Raw genomic sequence first — 17,065 nt, 5'->3', positions numbered from 1 at the left:
TGCGTGTGTACCTGGGGTATTTGGCTGAAATTTCAGAAGCAGCACAGACCAGTGCAAAGGGGGCCCTGTCGCATCACATTTGCCTCCACCCGTGTTTGCATATGAGGTTGGTGCTTGTATTTGATAGTAACTTGTGTCCTCATGTCTTTTCCCCAGCTTAAGCGTTATTTATTGCAAAGACAACATTTGAGTGCATGATTTTCTCTGGTTATAAAAGTAACACATTCTCACTCTGGATGGTGGCTACGTATTTTTAAAATATTAAGAAAAATTGCCAATCCCCCGTACTCCTGTCACCCAGAGACAATCACTTTAGATGTTTGTGCATGTGCTTCCCTCTGCATTATTTATGCATCCCCATAATATATTTTTGAAAATTTAAAAATGCAGGGAAAAAATGTAACAAACACTCAAATATCCATCCGCTAGAATTAGCGAACGTCAGCATTTTGTCCTGTTTGCTTCAGCTCATTTTTAATGATAGAAAGTAAACATTTTGGTTAAAATGGAAGCGCTCTTCAGGACCTACTTCCATGACTTTGGTTTGCATTGTGCCTTTCCTGCCCAGGGCCCCGTGTGGTTGTCACTTACTGTGTAGTGAGCACGTGCACCCGGGCATAAACTCGACTTTAAATGTGTAGGGGCTGCTGCACTTGTTTCCCGTGAGGAGAGGAGAGGACTTTCACCTGGCCTTCCTCTCCTAGAACCAGCGGACAGGCATCCAAACCGCAAAGCCAGAGGACAGCTGCGGACGAAAATAGAGTCTGGCGAAGGCACGATTCCGGTGCGGTCCAACGCCAGCCTGCAGACGTGGGATGGGGTGCTGCAGGGCGAGAGGCTGCTCACCATGTCCTGCAGCGACAAGATGGCCCGGTAAGGCTTCCCGCCCGCGGGCTCCCGCAGGCGCCGTCCACCGCTCTGGGCCTGGTGTCGTCTGCGTGTCCTGCCCCGTGCTCCTGCGCCCTCTGTGGGACCGGGGCCCCACCCAGTGTGTCGGGGGCCGCCTCGAGGGGATCGAGCTGGGCCTCGGGCTGCCGTCCTTCGGGCTGCGTCTCTGCCTCGCCCTTGCGTTTGCGCGTGCACTTCCGGGGCATTGGGGCATCTGTGTGCTGCAGATAGTTTGCTCCCAGGGGCGCCTGGGGGGCTCAGTCAGTTCAGCGTGACTCTTGATTTTGGCTCAGGTCACGATCCCAGGGTCATGGGATCGAGCCCCGCACCGGGCTCTGCACTGAGCATTGCACCTGCTTGGGATTCTCTTTCTCTCTCCCTCTACCCTCTCTCCCCTGTTCATGCTCCCTGTCCCTCCCTCCCTCCCTCTCCCTCCTTCTCTCTCTCTCTCCCTTTCTCTCTCTCTCTCTCTGAAAAAAAAGTTGTAAAACAGTTTGCTCCCAGAGAAAACTAAAACTAAGGGTGTTCTCATTCTTGCTAGATGCCAGCTTAGTGGTCCTGTTCCCCACAGTTACCATTTGGGGTTTCTGTGAGTGCAGAGTGTCCCTAGCATCCCGTGTTGGGGGTGGTGGCTTCCAGTGAGGCGGGGGCGGCTGAGACGCAGTGTTTGCTTGACACTTTGCGTTTGCTTGACAAAGGCTCTTTCAGACAAAGTGTGTCCAGGCCAGATTTTAGAAGGCCTCATTTCAACAGACGCTGGTGTTAGTTCCAGTAGCTTTTTGTTTATTTTTTAACAAACGTTCGCTTGAAAAAAAAAAAAGGCAAGTAACGTAGGTAGGTGCGAGAAGTTGGATGGCACAAAAGCATATTAAGACAAAGATCGCCTCCTTTTTCAGAGCTCTGCTGTGCGGCTCGTCGTGATCGGGTTCTTGACTGCTCTTCCAAAACCGTCACGGTTGACGTGCATGTATGTGCACGCATGTACCTGTTCGGTTGTCTGTAAGGTCTTTGTATTGATTTTCTTGCAAGGACCTTGTCAGAGAGCCTCAGGTGCACAGAACTTGAATCAGCATATGCTGTGGTCCATTGCCCTTAGGTACAGGTGCACACTGTGCCCACCTTGATGAATTTGCTTTTTATGTGTCCTTCCTGTCCACCATCCATTCACTTGTGTGTGTGTGTGTGTGGCCTTGGAAAAATACATGGTGGTGTCATTTTAGGGTATTTATGTGTATGTTGTTAATTCATAGAAACGGAATTGTGCTTTAGGTGCTATTCTGTGTCTCGTAGTTTCATTCAACCCAGTGTTTGGACACTGTCCCCGATGCGGTGACAAACGGCTGGTTTCTGCAGAGACCCTGCCATAGTCATGGCCGTGCTGCGTCCGTGCCCTCGCCATAGAGACTTGGGTCTGCTCTCCACCACAGCACAGCCTGGAGTTTTCGTGAGCGTGGCTCGTCATAGACCTTTGCCGTCCAGGGTCTCTGCTGCACACGTGTAGGACTTCACAGTCTCTGCCGCGCCCAGAAGGGTCACGCCTGTGTACGCTTCCACCGCTGGTGCGTGAGGCTGGTTTCTGCCTCATTTCAAAATGCTCTGTGGGGTGTGGAGCAGCTGTGCAGTCGTTCATCTTTCTCATTGGAGTGACCTGTTCACACCGTCCTACCCACTCGTCTTCTGCATCTCATGCTTTTTGTCATCTTGACCGGCAGACGTTCTTGTTGTAGTTGCTATTGCAGTCTTTGATGGTCGGAGAAGGTTCCGTGTCTTCTCCAGTCCAGACCCCCGTCTTCACTTGGTCCGTGCCACGCTCTGAGGAGAAACGCTTCGTTTTGTTAGAACCTTACCCGTTAATCTTTCACCCTGTGATTTGTACTTTTAGAATCTTATTTAAGAAATTCCTCCTCAAATTAAGGGCATGAAAATATTCTCCCGTACTTTTTTCCAAAATTTTTATCATTTTACTAGCAAATTGAGGCCTTTTAATACATTTGTGTTGTAAATAATAATGTGGCTTTACTACTTTAGTATGGCGAGTCAGTTTTCCTGGGAACGTCTACTAAATAATCGAGACCCTCTTCTTTGATCTGTGAAGGCGTCCCTGTAATATACTGAACACCCTTACAAAGATGGGGCTGCTCCTAGGCTCCTGGCCTCTCGAGTCTCTATAGTCCAGTGTACTAGTACAGGTTCCACAGTTTTTACACTTCTGACATTTTAGTGTGTTTAAAGGTCTGGTTGGATAAGACTGTTCTTCATCCTTCTCTCATCACACTTGTAGCTTTTTACGAGCCTCTGTTCTTCTGTACATATTATAGAATCGGCTTCTCAGGTGCACCACGTGTCTTGCTTAGATTTTATATGGAATTGTGGAATTATGGATTGAAAGGGAAAGAATGAACATAAAGTTAAATCAGTCCCTCCATGAGTATTGTATATTTTTCCATACATGAACTGTCATCTGGGTCAGTTATATGCCAGGCAGTTTTGATGGATTAATTCCTAGAACTTCATACTTCCTATATTCATGTGAGAATTATCTTATTATCTATTGTGTATTCTGGATAATTGTTGCTGATGTAGACAAACACGATTTATTTTTATTGTGGCAAAAACATGTGATGTAAAATCTATCACATTAACCATTTTTTAAGAGTTTATATATATACTTTTTAATTTAATTTTTTTAAATTTTTTAAAATGTTTATTTATTTTTGAGAGAGACAGAGCATGAGCAGGGGAGGGGCAGAAAGGGAGACAGAATCTGAAGCAGGCTCTGCACTGTCAGCGCAAAGTTCAGTGCGGGGCCCGAACTCACAGACTGTGAGATCATGACCTGAGCTGAAGTCAGACACTTAACCGACTGAGCCATCCAGGCGCCCCAAGAGTTTATATCTTTAAAAAGCAGTTTTGGGTTCACAACAAAATTAAGAGGAGTGTACAGAGATTTCCCATATACTCTGTGTCCCCGCACACGCACACCCCCCAGAATGTGCATCTGTTCCAATGATGAACCTGCCCGGATACATCATAGTCACCCAGAGTCCGTAGTTTACATGAGGCTTTACTCTGCGTGTGGCACGTTCTCTGGGTTTGGGCAGTTACTTAATCACGTGTATTTGTCATTAGGGTGTCATAAAGAGTATTTGCACTGCCTTGAAAATCCTCTGTGTTCCACCCTGTCACCCCTTCCTCTCCCCAGCCCCTGACAACCCCTGAGCTTTCTGTTGTCTCCGTGGTCCCGCCTTTTTCAGAACGTCACACAGATAGAATCATACAGGATGTAGCCTTTTCAGGTTGGCTGCTGTCACTTAGTGAAATGCACTTGCGGACCCTCCGTCTTCATGGCGTCTTCGTGCTGTCTTCATGGCGTGACGGCCTGCTCCTTCTTAGCGCCGAATACCATCCGTTGCCTGGACGCACCCGTGTGTTTGCCCATCACCTCCCAAAGGACACCTTACTGGTTCCCAGCGCTGGCAGTTCTGTAAACCATCTGTGTGCAGGTTTGGTGCGGACCTACGTTTTGAGCTCCTTTGAGTAAATACCAACGAGTGTGATCGCTGGGTCACGTGGTAAGAATATGTTCAGTTTTGTAAGAAACTCTGAAAACATGTAGAGAACTACTAAAAATCGACAACAGAAAACCTGATTCAAAAACGGACAAAGGACTTGAAAAGCCACATCTCCGGGAAGATGCACCGACGGCCAACAAGTGCAGGAAGATGTCCCCGATCGGCCGGGACACATGGACGAAAACCACAGCGAGACACCCCCTCACACCCATGGGGATGTCCCCGCCGACAAAACAGGACAAGACAGAAGATGACAAGTGTTGGCGAGGACGTGGAGAGCTTGGAACCCTGAGCGCGGCTGGTAGGAATGTAGATGGGGCAGCCGCTACGGGAACAGTGTGGCGGCTCGTCAGAGCGCTAGCTAGAACTGCCATGTGACCCAGCCATCCCACTTCTGGGCATTCGCCCAACAACTGAAAGCGGGGTCTCCAACAGATTCTCGCTCACCCGCGTTCACTGCAGCGTTCTTCACAGGAGCCCAAACGTGATGACCTGTCTGTCTGTTAAGATCTTTGGCCCATTTTTAAAAACGTGGTAGTTTGTTTTCTTGTTGAGTTTTAAGAGTTCTTCACATGTTTTAGATAACAGTCACTTATCAGATTTTTCTCCCAGCCTGTGACTTGTCTGTTCATCCTGTGGACGTTGGTCTTACCCAAGCCGAAGTTCTAAATTTTAATGCAGTCCAACTCATCAATGTTGTCTCTCGTGGATTGCACCCTCGGTGCTGTATGTACACTCATCACCATATCGAGGTCACCTAGGTTTTCTCCTGTGTTGTTTCTAGGGGGTTATGGTTTTGCATTCTGCATTTAGGTCTGTGATCCTTGTGAGTTAATTATCGTGAAGGGTGTAGGGTCTGTGTCCAGATTCATTTTTTTGCACATGGGTCCTCGGTTGTTTGAGCACCACTTGTTGAAGAGACTCTCTTTGCTCCCTGTGTTGCCTTTGTTTTTTGTCTAGGATCGGTTAACTGTGTCTATGTGAGTCTGTTTCTGGGCTTTCTCTTCTGTCCCCTTGATCTATTCGTGTCTTGTTTTGCCAGTACTACAGTGTCTTGATTGCCGTTTAGATTTTGAATCCAGTTCTGTCATACGTGTCGGGGAGGGATTGGTTCCTCACATTCTAACGAGGACATGAGCCGGGCGGCCTCCAGTTGGCCTGTGCTTCTAACCAACCAGCTGTAAATTGGAGGTCTCAAGGACCTCCTCCTTGGATTCGGTTAACTTGCTAGGGTGACTCACGGATCTCAGAGAAACATCTCCCCCGCTAGATCACTAGCTTATTATAAAAGGATATAACTCAGGAACAGCCAGATGAAGAGATGCAGAGGGCGAGGCATGGGGAGAGGAGGGTCAGGGAGCACCCACGCCGTCTCCAGCCGTGCTGCTCTCCTCACGTCCACACACCCACCAACCCGGAAGCTTCAAATCCTGTCCTTTGCAGTTTTTATGGATGCTTCATTACATAGGCACATTTGATTAAATCATTGGCCATTGATTTTTTTTTTTTTTTTTTTTTAAGTAATCTCTATATCCAACATGGAGTTCAAACTCATGACCCAAAGATCAAGAGTCGCATGCTCTACCAACTGAGCCAGCCAGGTGCTCCAAATCATTGGCTATTGGTGATTAACTCAACCTCTAGCCCCTCTCCCCTCCCTGGGGGTCAGGGGGATGGGACTGAAATTCCCAACCCTCCAAACCAGCCCTCCTCCTTAGGTGCTTTCTAAAAGCCACCTCATTTACATAGCAAAAGACATCTGTAAGGCTCTTCTCAACTAGGAAATTCCTAAGGTTTTATAGGAGCCTGAGCCAGGAACCATGAACATGAACAAAGACCAAATATGTATAAGACCAAGATACATTTCTTACCAATCACAGTATCACAGTTACTGCAGTTTTGTCGTAAGTCTAAAAGCCCCCCAGTGCCAGTCCTCCGACTGTGTTCTCCTCCTGTGCTGCGTTGGTGGTGCTGGGTCTTTAGCCTCTGGTGAACTTGAGAATCATTTTGTCAACACCTGCAACACACCTTGCTGAGATCATGACTGGGACTGACCAAGCCGAGAAGAGCCGACATCTTAATAATACCCAGTGTTCCTGTCCATGAGCATGGAATATCTCTGCATTTATGTAGTTCTTCTTTGATTCTTTTCTCGGAGTTTGGTAGTTTTCCTCATAGAGATCTCATACATATCCTGTTAGATTTATACCAAATATTTAATTTTTGAAGGTATTAATAATGTAAATGGTATTATTTTTTTAGTTTCAAATTCCACTTGTTCCTTGTTGGTCACACTGACCTTTGACCAAGGTGCAGTGGTGATTCATGGAGGAAAAGTCTTTTTAACAAATGATGACTGGACAAGTGGGCCTCTCTATGTGAAAACAGACAAGGGAACTTCATATTTTCACCACATACAGAGATTAAAATGGGCCACAGATGGGGGCGCCTGGGTAGCTTAGTTGGTTGAGTGAGTGACTCTTGATTTCGGCTTAGGGCATGATCCCAGGGTCATGGGATCGAGCCCTGCATCGGGCTCCATGATAAGTGTGGAGCCTGCTTAAGAGTCACTCTCCCTCTGTCCCTCTGCCCTGCTCGTGTGCTCTCTCTAAATTAAGATAAAATTTTTTTAAAAAGGATCATAGATAGTAATGTGTAAAAGTTGTAGAAGAAAACGGGAAAATCTTGGCAGTTGTGGTAGATGTTTTCTTAGATATAACACTAAAAGCACTCTCCATAAAAGGAAAAACTGATAAATTGGACTTCATCAAATTAAAATTGCTTCTCTTTAAAGACACCATTAGAGAATGAGAAGTAAAATCACCGACTGGGAGGAAATATTCGCAAATCACGTATCTGATAAAGGGCCTGTATACAATATATAAATTTAGACCCTCAAAACTCAACCGGGGGAAAAGCAGTTTTTAAAAGGGGCAAAATAATCTGAATGGACACTTTACCAAAAAAGATGTCAGATCCGCACACGATAGAATGCTCGGCACCGTTCACCATCACTAGAAAATGCAAGCGAGGTGAAAGTCACACTGTGAGCTGAGATTAAAACAACCGGCCACGTAAAGGGTTGACAGGGATACAGGGAGGCTGGTGCCCTTGTCTTCTGTGGGCGGCATGTTCTTTTGAAGACGGGTTGGCGACTTCTTAAAAGACTAAGGATGTGCCCGTCGCACGCCCCAGCCATCGTGCTCCTGGGTGCGAGGTGGGAGTGGAAGTGCACGCCCGCAGAGTCACACGTGAGTGCTCAGAGCCCCTTTGTGGTAGTCGGCAAGCAGAGGCAGGCCAGCCGCCACCTGTACGTAAGTGGATAGACACACGGTGGGTGTCCATGCGGCGGGTACTTGGGGGGGGGGGATGAACAATGCCACCCGGTGCACTGCGGGTAAACCTCAAAATAACCGTGCAGAGGAAGAGAAACCGGACAAACAGGAGTGCTTGGCGGGTGGTTCCATGGATTTAAATCCTAGAGAATGCAGACTAACCTCCAGTGGCAGAAAGCAGGTCAGTGGCCGCCCAGGGAGGGGCAGCAGGGGGCACATAGGACAAGGAGGACTCCGGGGATGATGGGTCTCGAGGGCACAGGCAGAAGTCGCCTCTCACTACCGCGTGGGCCTCAATATGTGCCCTGTAGTGAGTGTCAGCTGTACCTCAGTAATACCCAGAAGAGGGAATCACAGTGGAGATTAGAAAATGATCGGAAGTCACAGAGTCGCACAGCTAATCAGTCACAAAGAACAAGCCGTAGGTGGTTACGTGCAGGGTTGTAGGCGACTTCAACAGCAATGGGTGTTGACAGTGAAAGGAAATGAAAGCAGCCTTCCAGAAAAATGTGCATTCCTGAAACTGACTCAGGCATAGGTGGAGAGGGGAATATGTAACCATTCAAAATACACACGTCACACCCCATCCCAGGAAGGAAACCCACTGAAGAAAACCAAAGAGAGGAGAGGGCTGTAGAGAAGGCAGACCCGCTCGCCTGGACGGCTTTGGCGTGAACTCCCTAAGTTCCTGCAGAGCTGAGGATCCCTATTTGAGGTAGTCTTTTCTAGAGATTAGAAGACAAGGGAAGGATCCCCAGCTCACTTTTTGGGATTATTATCACCTGTGTTACCACGGCAGTAAAGACAGTGAAGGAAAAAGTGGCAAGCCATCCTCAGTCATACAAACCTGCCCACCCACACCGGGGCCAACAGTTCGTCAATAGTTGGATCAACTAGTGAAGTTTCTACAACTTCAATGCAATTTTAATCAAATGCCCTAATTTTTTCACAGCCCTCGGGAATCTGATCCCAGCACTCAAATGGAAACGCAGCAGTGTGAGACTGGTAACGACTGGTGGCAGCTTTGCCCGCATTTGAGGGGACACGTAAACCAGATGGAAGTTTATTTCTGTCTCACAGAAAGTCAGGTCCAGAAGTAGGTGGGTCGTCCGGGTTCCGTCTTCCTGCTGCATCCAGGACACCTCTTCTGTCCTCGGGGCGCCACAGCGCCCCCTCCCCCTCCCCTCCCGAATCCTCCGGGCGCCTGGTCCGACGGCAGGGAGGAGGGGCGGCCCAGGGCGGCCCGGCCGCCACAGGCACAGTCACGTGGCAGCTGTGTCCCATCACCTGGAACCCGGCCCAGACGCGTGCAGGCAGCCGGGGACAGCGGGCTCTCACGTCGCCCCCCGAGCCGGGATGGATGGCGGCTGCGCTGCTTAGAGGGGGAGGGAACGGGACCGCAGGTGCAGGCGCTGCTGCGTGTGGGATCCGCGGTCGGCAAACAGTCCCGGAGCGTGTTTATGCTCCGAGAAAAGCAGGCCCCTTCACACGGCACACAGAAGCACGTTCCAGGCAAATTACGGAGCTGAACGCGAAGAGTGGGTCCTGGCAGTCCTTGTGGCTTCCACTTAAGCAGATTTCTCAATCAAGGCGCAGAAAGCCCAAATTAGAAAGAAAAACATGAATAAATTTGACTAACTTGGAAATTTAAAACTTATTTACCAAAACCCCTTTAGATACAGTGAAGAGAAAAGCCACACACTGGGGAAAGAGACTCTGACTTCAATAACCAGCAAGAGGTGAGAACCCAGCCCATAAAGCCAATTCCTGCAGCTCGGTAATTCAGAGGCGCTGCCTGAAGAAGGGTCCCTGCAGGCGAGAAGGAAACATGTTCCAGGTCTTGTTGAGATGGGGTGACACTCGTATAAAAGTCAAAACTCACGGACGGGAACCCTCACGACCTGTGCCTGTAAACTGGTTACGCGTCATCCGTGCAAACAGCAGACAAGGCAGACACACAGGCCTGGAGGAAAGGGGGCAGGATGCTTCTAGAAGGGACAACATGGAGACAGCTACCACCCCTGCTGCCTCTCTCGCCCCCCACGGGTGTGGTGTGTGGGCGCCCACACGCACGGTTCTCCGGCTCCCTGGGATGCCTCCTGGAGCTCATGCAGACCCCGCAGATTAAGGGCTGGGCCTCACGGGACTGCCCCCCCTGCAGATGACAGTCGCGTCTGCTAGAACAGGGCACTGGGGCCCCCGCACCCTGTCTCACTCGGCTATTGGACTCAGTCTTCGGGTTGAACAATTTGCTAATATAGCTCACAGAAGTCAGAGAAAACAGTTTACTTAACACCTACCGGTTGGTTACGAAGAATACAACTCGGGAACAGCCAGGTGGAAGAGGAGAAGGTTCGGGGGTGCATGGAGCATCCGCGTCTCCGGGCATATGGCACCTCCCTTCCAGCTCCTTGCTTGTTCGTCTCCCCGCCCCCCACTGCCATAGCTCCCTGCACCCTCAGGGTGGAGCGGTTCCAGCCCACTTGTCCCTATGTCCCTATGGACCCGCCCCCACCCTCCCGGGTCACCTCATTAGCATAAGCTCCAGAGTGCTTGAAAGGGGCTTGAAAGGGGATCACTATTCCGCGTCACTCGAACACCTGGCCAGGGGGCTGGAGGGTTAGAAAAGTCCTCGGAAATGCTCTGGTGGCCTGCAGGCTACCAGCTGGCTGCAGTCTCCGTCCCAAGGGAACGAGAGCATCTCGGGAGTCCCTTCTGGAAGGCAGGGCTGACCTGTGTCCCTCCCAGAGAGGCAGGGTCACTCCGTCGGAAGAGCGCGGGACAGGGGCAGGGGGCAGGCTTAGGGGCGAGGCCACCGTGGGCTGGGGGCGGGGAGGGAGGCACGGCACTGACGCCAAGGGTCACCAGGTACCATGCGTCTGTCTGGTGGGCGGTTTGGCCGAGAAGGCTGCGTGGGGGCAGTCTCGCGGCGAGTCCCGTGGAGAAGCAGGTGGGGTGACCTTGGTTCTGATGACCACAGCCTCTGTGCGCCCGGCTGCGTGGAGCTGAGGGAGGAAGCCGGGGCTTCCTGTGTGGGCACACTCCGAGACAGCCCAGTGGGGAGACCGTGCGGTGGGGAGAAGGGCCCCCGCGCTCCCGTGGAGGCCGTGGAGAAGCTTCATCAGGGACCTGGCCGGGCGACAGTGCTCTGAGCCCTGGCCTCCAAGAAATCACGGGGGGAGGAGAGCAAGAGAGGGCGGAGCGTGTGGGCACCTGCCTGGTTCTTTCTAGCATCGCCCGGCACAACGCCGTGGACCCGTGGACCCCTGCACCCTCACGCGGGGCTGAGCCAGTTTGCAGTCTTTGCAGAGGGCGGCTGGGGGGCGTTGTTTGCCTGGAGCCCCGCGGCGTCTGCTCTCCTCGCCCTCCCAGGGCTCTGTAAGGTGCATCGGCAGGAGCCCATCTGCCAAAGCGGGGGGCACGCCCCGCGTTCCCGCCAGGGCCTCCACGGGGCCGTCACGGCTCCTAGAGTCCTGCTGCGAAGCACGTGCTCAGAATTAATGACTCGTTGCCAAGTACAGGGTTCTGCAAAATCACTGTTTTAAAGGTTGTCCTGGGAGGCCGAGTTCCCCCTAAAATGGTCTAAACCCCTACGCAGGCTTGAATGTACATAAGGAGGGCTGCCCTGAGATTTTTGTAAGCACTTCATGCTTTTTCTTGCAGGATAGGAAGACCTGCGTTTGACCTTCCTTTTTAGGGTGTGGGAGGCACACGCAGGGCTGGGGGCTCCCCCTTCAGTGTGCATTATTGATCTGTACGTGGCAGGTGTGTAGTTTGAGCGCCGGGAGAGCTCAGCGAATACAGCCGAAGCCTCTCCTCCGTGGAGCTTGCACGCTGGTTGGGGGGTGGGGGGAGGGGACAGCTATGACCGGTAGACCGTGGATTATGTAGGTAGCCCAGGAGGGCACACGGGAGGGCCCCCTGAGAGGAACTTGCTGCAGAGACTAACAGGCGGGGGCCCCGTACCCAGGAGGCTGGAGGACCTGGGAGGAGTGGCCGGGAGCCCCCTCGCCCCTGGTGGCCCGAGCATGGGAGGGGGGTGGGGGGGCAACAACTGGTTGCACAGACCTTTGGAACGATGGTGTTTTCTAGGGAGAAGATAGGGGCCTTGGAGGGTTTTGTGCACGGGAGTGACCAGGCCTGGCCTGTTGTCACAGGGTCACATGGCCGCTCTCCAGGGATGGGCCACGCGGGGGGGGGGGCGGGTAGGCGACAGTGATGCAGCAGGTGGGGACCTGTGACTTGACCTGCAGGAGCAACGCAACGAGTCGGCTCCGGGGTCTGTTCTGAAAGGAGGTCCCCAGCACTGCTGGCTGCCAGCAGGTGACAGGAGCCAGCAGGAGAGCCCGAAAACAGAGTGTGGAGCTGGGTGGGTCAGGAGTTCGGGCAGAGAACCCTGTGCCACCACTGGTTGCCAGCATTGACCCACTGGGCACTGCCCTCTGTCCCCTTCCATGAGGGCGGGGGGGGCCACTGGACTTCGGCCTGAAGTCCAGTGGCCGTGAGGTGAGAGCAGTGTGAGCAGGGGAGGGAGGGCTCTAGACGGAGTGGCCTGGGCCTCACTGCACGACACCCCAGCCCCACCCCCACGTCCTGTCCAGACCCTGCAGCCCCCCAGACCCAAGCCCAGGATGTTTCTAAGACGGGCCTCACTTCCCTGTCCCCACCCCCTTGTGACCTGCAGACGGCCTTCCCACGGCCTCTGCCTGGGGCTCCTTCCTGACACACAGAGGAACGTGGAGGTGAGTCGTCTCCTAAAAACACTTCCACTAAGTTAGATGGAGTGGCTGCCTTGTGCCGTCCTTCAGTGGCTCCCCACCGGCCTCAGGCTGCCCGGGTAGCTTCTGGCCCTGCCTTCCCCCGACCTTCCTCTCCTCCCTCTCGGGGCAGCCACTGCACCCCCTCCCAGGTCTGGCTGGGCCCCCAGGACCCAGGTTGCAACCCAAGGTTGCCCTCAGGACCTTCCCCGAAGCTTTCCTTTTCTGGGGACCTTGCCTTCCCTTGGATTGATTTCCCTCCACTTATGTCCTTGATCGTGTGTTTGCCTTGACTCCACTCGCTCCCAGTCCAGACGGCCCCCTGGCCCCAGAACACGTGGACCGCGCCTTCCCGGCCCCACGGACTTGGTGCCCAGCACCTGCTGCTGTCTGTAGGACGTGGGAAGGGGGCAGGGCCGTGCCGGTGCGAGGGCAGAGGCTCAAGCAGGAGCCTAGGTTGTCAGTGACGGGAACGCATCTTGACCAGCGTCAGCCGAGCACACGGTCGCCCATCCTGCGCCGTCCTGCTCGGGTCAGTCCCCGCTGCGGGCAGGGGAGGGCCGGCCGCCGCAGGGACCTCACCCCCCACCCCCGGCCGAGCCTCCCTGCGTGTGTCAGACCAGGCTCCGCCCGGGGTTGTCACCGAGGAACAGGCAACCGGTTTGATGTTTTCAACGTCTCCTTTGCAGTTACTTTTATTGGAAGTAATAACGTAAAGATTTACTTTCTCTTTTGACTTTTCTCCCAAGAAACGTGGCTCACTGAACCTTCTTTTAGAACTGAGCCTCAGAGGGTGTGTCACGGGAGGCACAAAGGCAAGGGATGTTTCCACAGCTCCGAATAATTGTTAAGTAGGATTTTCTCTACGTCAGTTAAAATTTTTAAGTGCTGTCTTCTCCTGTTTGTACACATCGAGGCACGTGAGTGCGACCAGGCAGCCGTGCGTGGCGCTGGCTCGCTGCGCGTGCGACACGGACCCCCCCTCTTGCACTCAAGCGTGTGTTCCCTCTGCCCCCAGGTGGAACGTGGTGGGCGTCCAGGGCTCACTGCTCAGCATCTTCGTGGAGCCGATTTACTTCTCGAGCATCATCCTGGGCAGCCTCTACCACGGGGACCACCTCTCCAGGGCCATGTACCAGCGGATCGCAAACATAGAAGACCTGCCCCCGCTGTACGCCCTCAACAAGCCTCTGCTCAGCGGCAAGTACCTCTCCAGCGGGGTCGTTTCCTTGTTCAGATAACCGCGTCTCGCCAGTGCGGATGCCGTGGGGACGCTGCTCCGGCCGTCAGAAAGGCCGGGCCGCTCTGTGAGGGTGGAAGGCGGTGTGTCGGGGCCTCTGGGCCATCGTAAGCGGGGCCTCGTACGCTTCATCTTCTCGTCGATTGGAAGCCTTGACGTTTTGCAGAGCCCACACGTGGCGCCTGCGTGTTTTTCTGTGTCGCGGGAGAGGCTCGCAGATGCCACGGAAATGACGCAGGCGTCAGCGTCCGAGACGAAGCTGGGCTGGGCCTCCCGGGATCGGTCGTCTCCGTGACGAGCCCGGCTCGCGCTCGGGAGGCTGGCGACGGAGCTGGGCGTACCCGGGACGGGTCCGGGATGTGTCAGTGATGACATGCCCGAGTGCCCTTTGTCACCGGTTTGTCTGCTGTGTCCCCTGTAGCATCTCAGTGGTGACCGGTGAGGGAACAGCAGCTCTTGAATGCAAGGGTCCTAATCTCTCAGTTCAGCCCGTTTAAAGGATGCAGTTAAGGTATTTTTTTCCTTTTGAAAATATCGTTTTGCTTACTTTTTTAAAGCCCTGAACTAAAACCATAACCCCAAACTAAAACGTGTTTCTCCCGGTGTGTGCGCGTGTGCTGCCTTGTTTGTGGTGCTGGCCGCTAGCTCACCTTTCCCTGGGGAAAAGCGATGTGGCATTTTGTTTGAAGGCACGTCTCTTAGAGCGTGTGAATTATGCACAATGGAGGAAACCGGTGGTTGTGTCTGATCAAATTCTGCAGCCCCCCTGACTTTAAGCACGACCTTTAAAGACAAAATACTGACTCTGCTAACGCTTGGTGGGAAATTGCAGCCGTGGCGTCCACGTGCACAGAGCGTCTGCTGGGACACAGGAGGTGAGCGTGAGTATTTCCTTGTGGGTCAGCACACGGGTTCCCGGACTCGGGAGACTGCTCTCCCCGTGTAGCCTCCGTGGTCTGTAAGTTCAGCGGTCACCTGACCTCTGGATTCACGGACACTGACCACGCTGGGAGACGCGTGGCACAGAGTTGTCGCTCAGCAGTAGTTGGGAACCTGCGCCCTGTTGACTGAAACTGAGTCACGTGTGTATGAAGTGTGTGCGTACCTGTGATAAGATATGAAAATTGTGTTTGCAAGATAGAGACCCTGAGGTCGTCCTGTGTGTATTTGCGACGAAGACGGACCTGCTCTCCTTTCTCCCCTCCCCCGCATCCCCTCCACTCCCAGACCCTAAAGCACACAGCCGCAAGGTTGTGGCAGAGCGCCTGCGGGCACAGAGAGCCTCCCGCGGAGCCGGGCCACCTTGCTGTCGCTCTGTCACACTGGCAGCTTGCACGGCCCGGTTTCCTGGTCTTCCCTCCCCAGGACGGGGATGGGCTGGGGCCCTGCGTGATCCTTCTGGACAAGCATGTGGGAGTTCTGTGAAATCCAGGGGCAGCGCTGAGGTCTCAGGAAGCAGAATATTTCTCAAATGTTGGGCCACTGGACAGCATCACTTTGGCATCGAAGTCTGCTTCAAAATGCAAACTATTTGATAGTTTCAAACAGAGAGGGAGGCAAACCATAAGAGACTCTTAAATACAGAGAACAAGCTGAACGTTGATAGGGGGGCCGGGGGAGGGGAACGGGTGACGGGCACCGAGGAGGCCACTTGTTGGGATGAGCACTGGGTGTCGTATATAAGCGATGAATCATGGGAATCCACCCCCAAAACCAAGAGCACCCTGTATGCGCCGTATTTAACTAACTTGACAATAAATTATATTTTTTAAAAAATGCAAACTATTTGAGATATTTTACTTTGGATAAATGCTTTATTTTAGAAACAGTGATGTTTGGTTAGTTTTCCTTGAATAGAGTTGAAGTCTGTGCAGTGAGTAGCTTTGGGGAAGATGCTTTCAGTCTGTGGCACTCCCGTGAGCTCTGCAGGGGGGAAGCCAGAGGGGCGAGCAGGGAGGAGGTGCAGACGCCACTCCCGTCAGCGGACCAGCGCACATCGGCCTCCTGGGTGGAAATCTGAGCAGACGATATTGTCACGACGCAAGGACTCAGGCAGGGGGGTCTCGGGCAGTGAGCACTGAGGTCTGAAGTGGGGTAGGGCCGCACTCCTTTAAAATGGGCCCCACAGCAAAGCCCTTCTAGGAAAGTCCTACATTTAACGAGTGGCCTGGACAGTGGAACAGCCAGGACACTGTGGGCTTCCTTCCGGCCCTGTGCGTACGTGTGTGCGTGTGCGCGTGTGCGTGTATTTATTACAGTTCACGGACGTCTGTCCTGCCCTTTTCACCTCACGTTGTATCACACGTCGTCCCGTGTTGAAGGAGAATGACGGTGTAGCAGGACCTAGGCCGCGGTGTCCTCGGAGAGGAACAAGGACGGCCATCAGCGCGGCGCGGGGAGTGGCCCATTAAACGAGACTGTTGCCGGCAACCACAGCGGATCCAGGGGCTCTTCCACTGATGTGGTGGTGGGCCGATTTCCTTAATGCCACCAAGGACAGACGGGAAGAATGTCATTTCTTCGTCAGCGTAGAACTTCTCGGTGGCGAGCTGTGACCGCGGGGCCGCGAGCACTCACGTGATTCCCTTCCCTGGCGTTTTGGACGCGGGAGCCTCTTGAACTCTCGTATCTTCTTTCCAGATCAGTTGCACATCCGGCACCTGCAAGCTTCTGATTCGCATCTGTCGGCCCCTGAGGGAGCCGCCCGGCCCGTCCGGGGCTGCTGTCCAGGTGCCTGGAGAACTGGGGAAGAAAGGCCAGCGGTCTGGACGGCCCCAAGGCCCTGGGGTCACTGATGGCCGGCCGTGTCACTAGCGTTGACACAGAACATGACGACAGCCAGGGCCAGGGTGGTGCTGAGAGAACGAGTGCATTCTTGTGGGTCCAGCCTGCGTGGGGACCTCTGGAAAAGCAGGAGGAAGGCAGGGGCTGAGCACATGGCAGAGAGAAAGCAGGGGTGCCGTTGGCGAGCCCGGCGGAAAGCCACATACACGCTCACCGTGGGCAGAGGGGCTCACGTCCGCGTCTCGCCCTAAGCGCAGGAGAGAGAGCAGGTGTGAGGGACGGCGGGGGAGGCTGTGTTTTCCAGGCAAGAGCCGGCATCAGGGGCTGGAAAGGCCTAGAAAAGAGTTTCCTGGTGGGAGCTCCGTGCCCCTGATGTCAGGAAGCGCTCGCGTGGGAGTGCCGGCCAGTGCCGGCTGTGGACACAGTGACGGTGATGGCAGGTTCTGCTGGGAGGCCACCCAGGCGACCCAAAAGCGTCCTCTAAACTCA

General features: G+C 53.5%; 1 protein-coding gene across 4 annotated transcripts in view; it reads left to right on the top strand.

The window, feature by feature from the left end:
• ADARB1 (adenosine deaminase RNA specific B1) overlaps positions 1–17,065 on the top strand; it is an 86,293-nt gene that overhangs the window by 48,498 nt on the left and 20,730 nt on the right. For 3 of the 4 annotated variants that reach the window (XM_042954761.1, XM_042954760.1, XM_042954763.1), the window contains exons 7-8: positions 642–873; positions 13,571–13,752. In XM_042954761.1, coding sequence (XP_042810695.1) covers positions 642–873; positions 13,571–13,752 — 414 coding nt within the window. The remainder of the gene's footprint in view (positions 1–641; positions 874–13,570; positions 13,753–17,065) is intronic. The other variant, XM_042954762.1, reaches the window with a different exon arrangement.

Source organism: Panthera leo, chromosome C2 (assembly GCF_018350215.1).
Source record: "Panthera leo isolate Ple1 chromosome C2, P.leo_Ple1_pat1.1, whole genome shotgun sequence".
NCBI lineage: Eukaryota > Metazoa > Chordata > Mammalia > Carnivora > Felidae > Panthera > Panthera leo.
The sequence above is the reverse complement of the archived record's forward strand: the minus strand, read 5'-3'. Positions and strand labels throughout refer to the sequence as shown.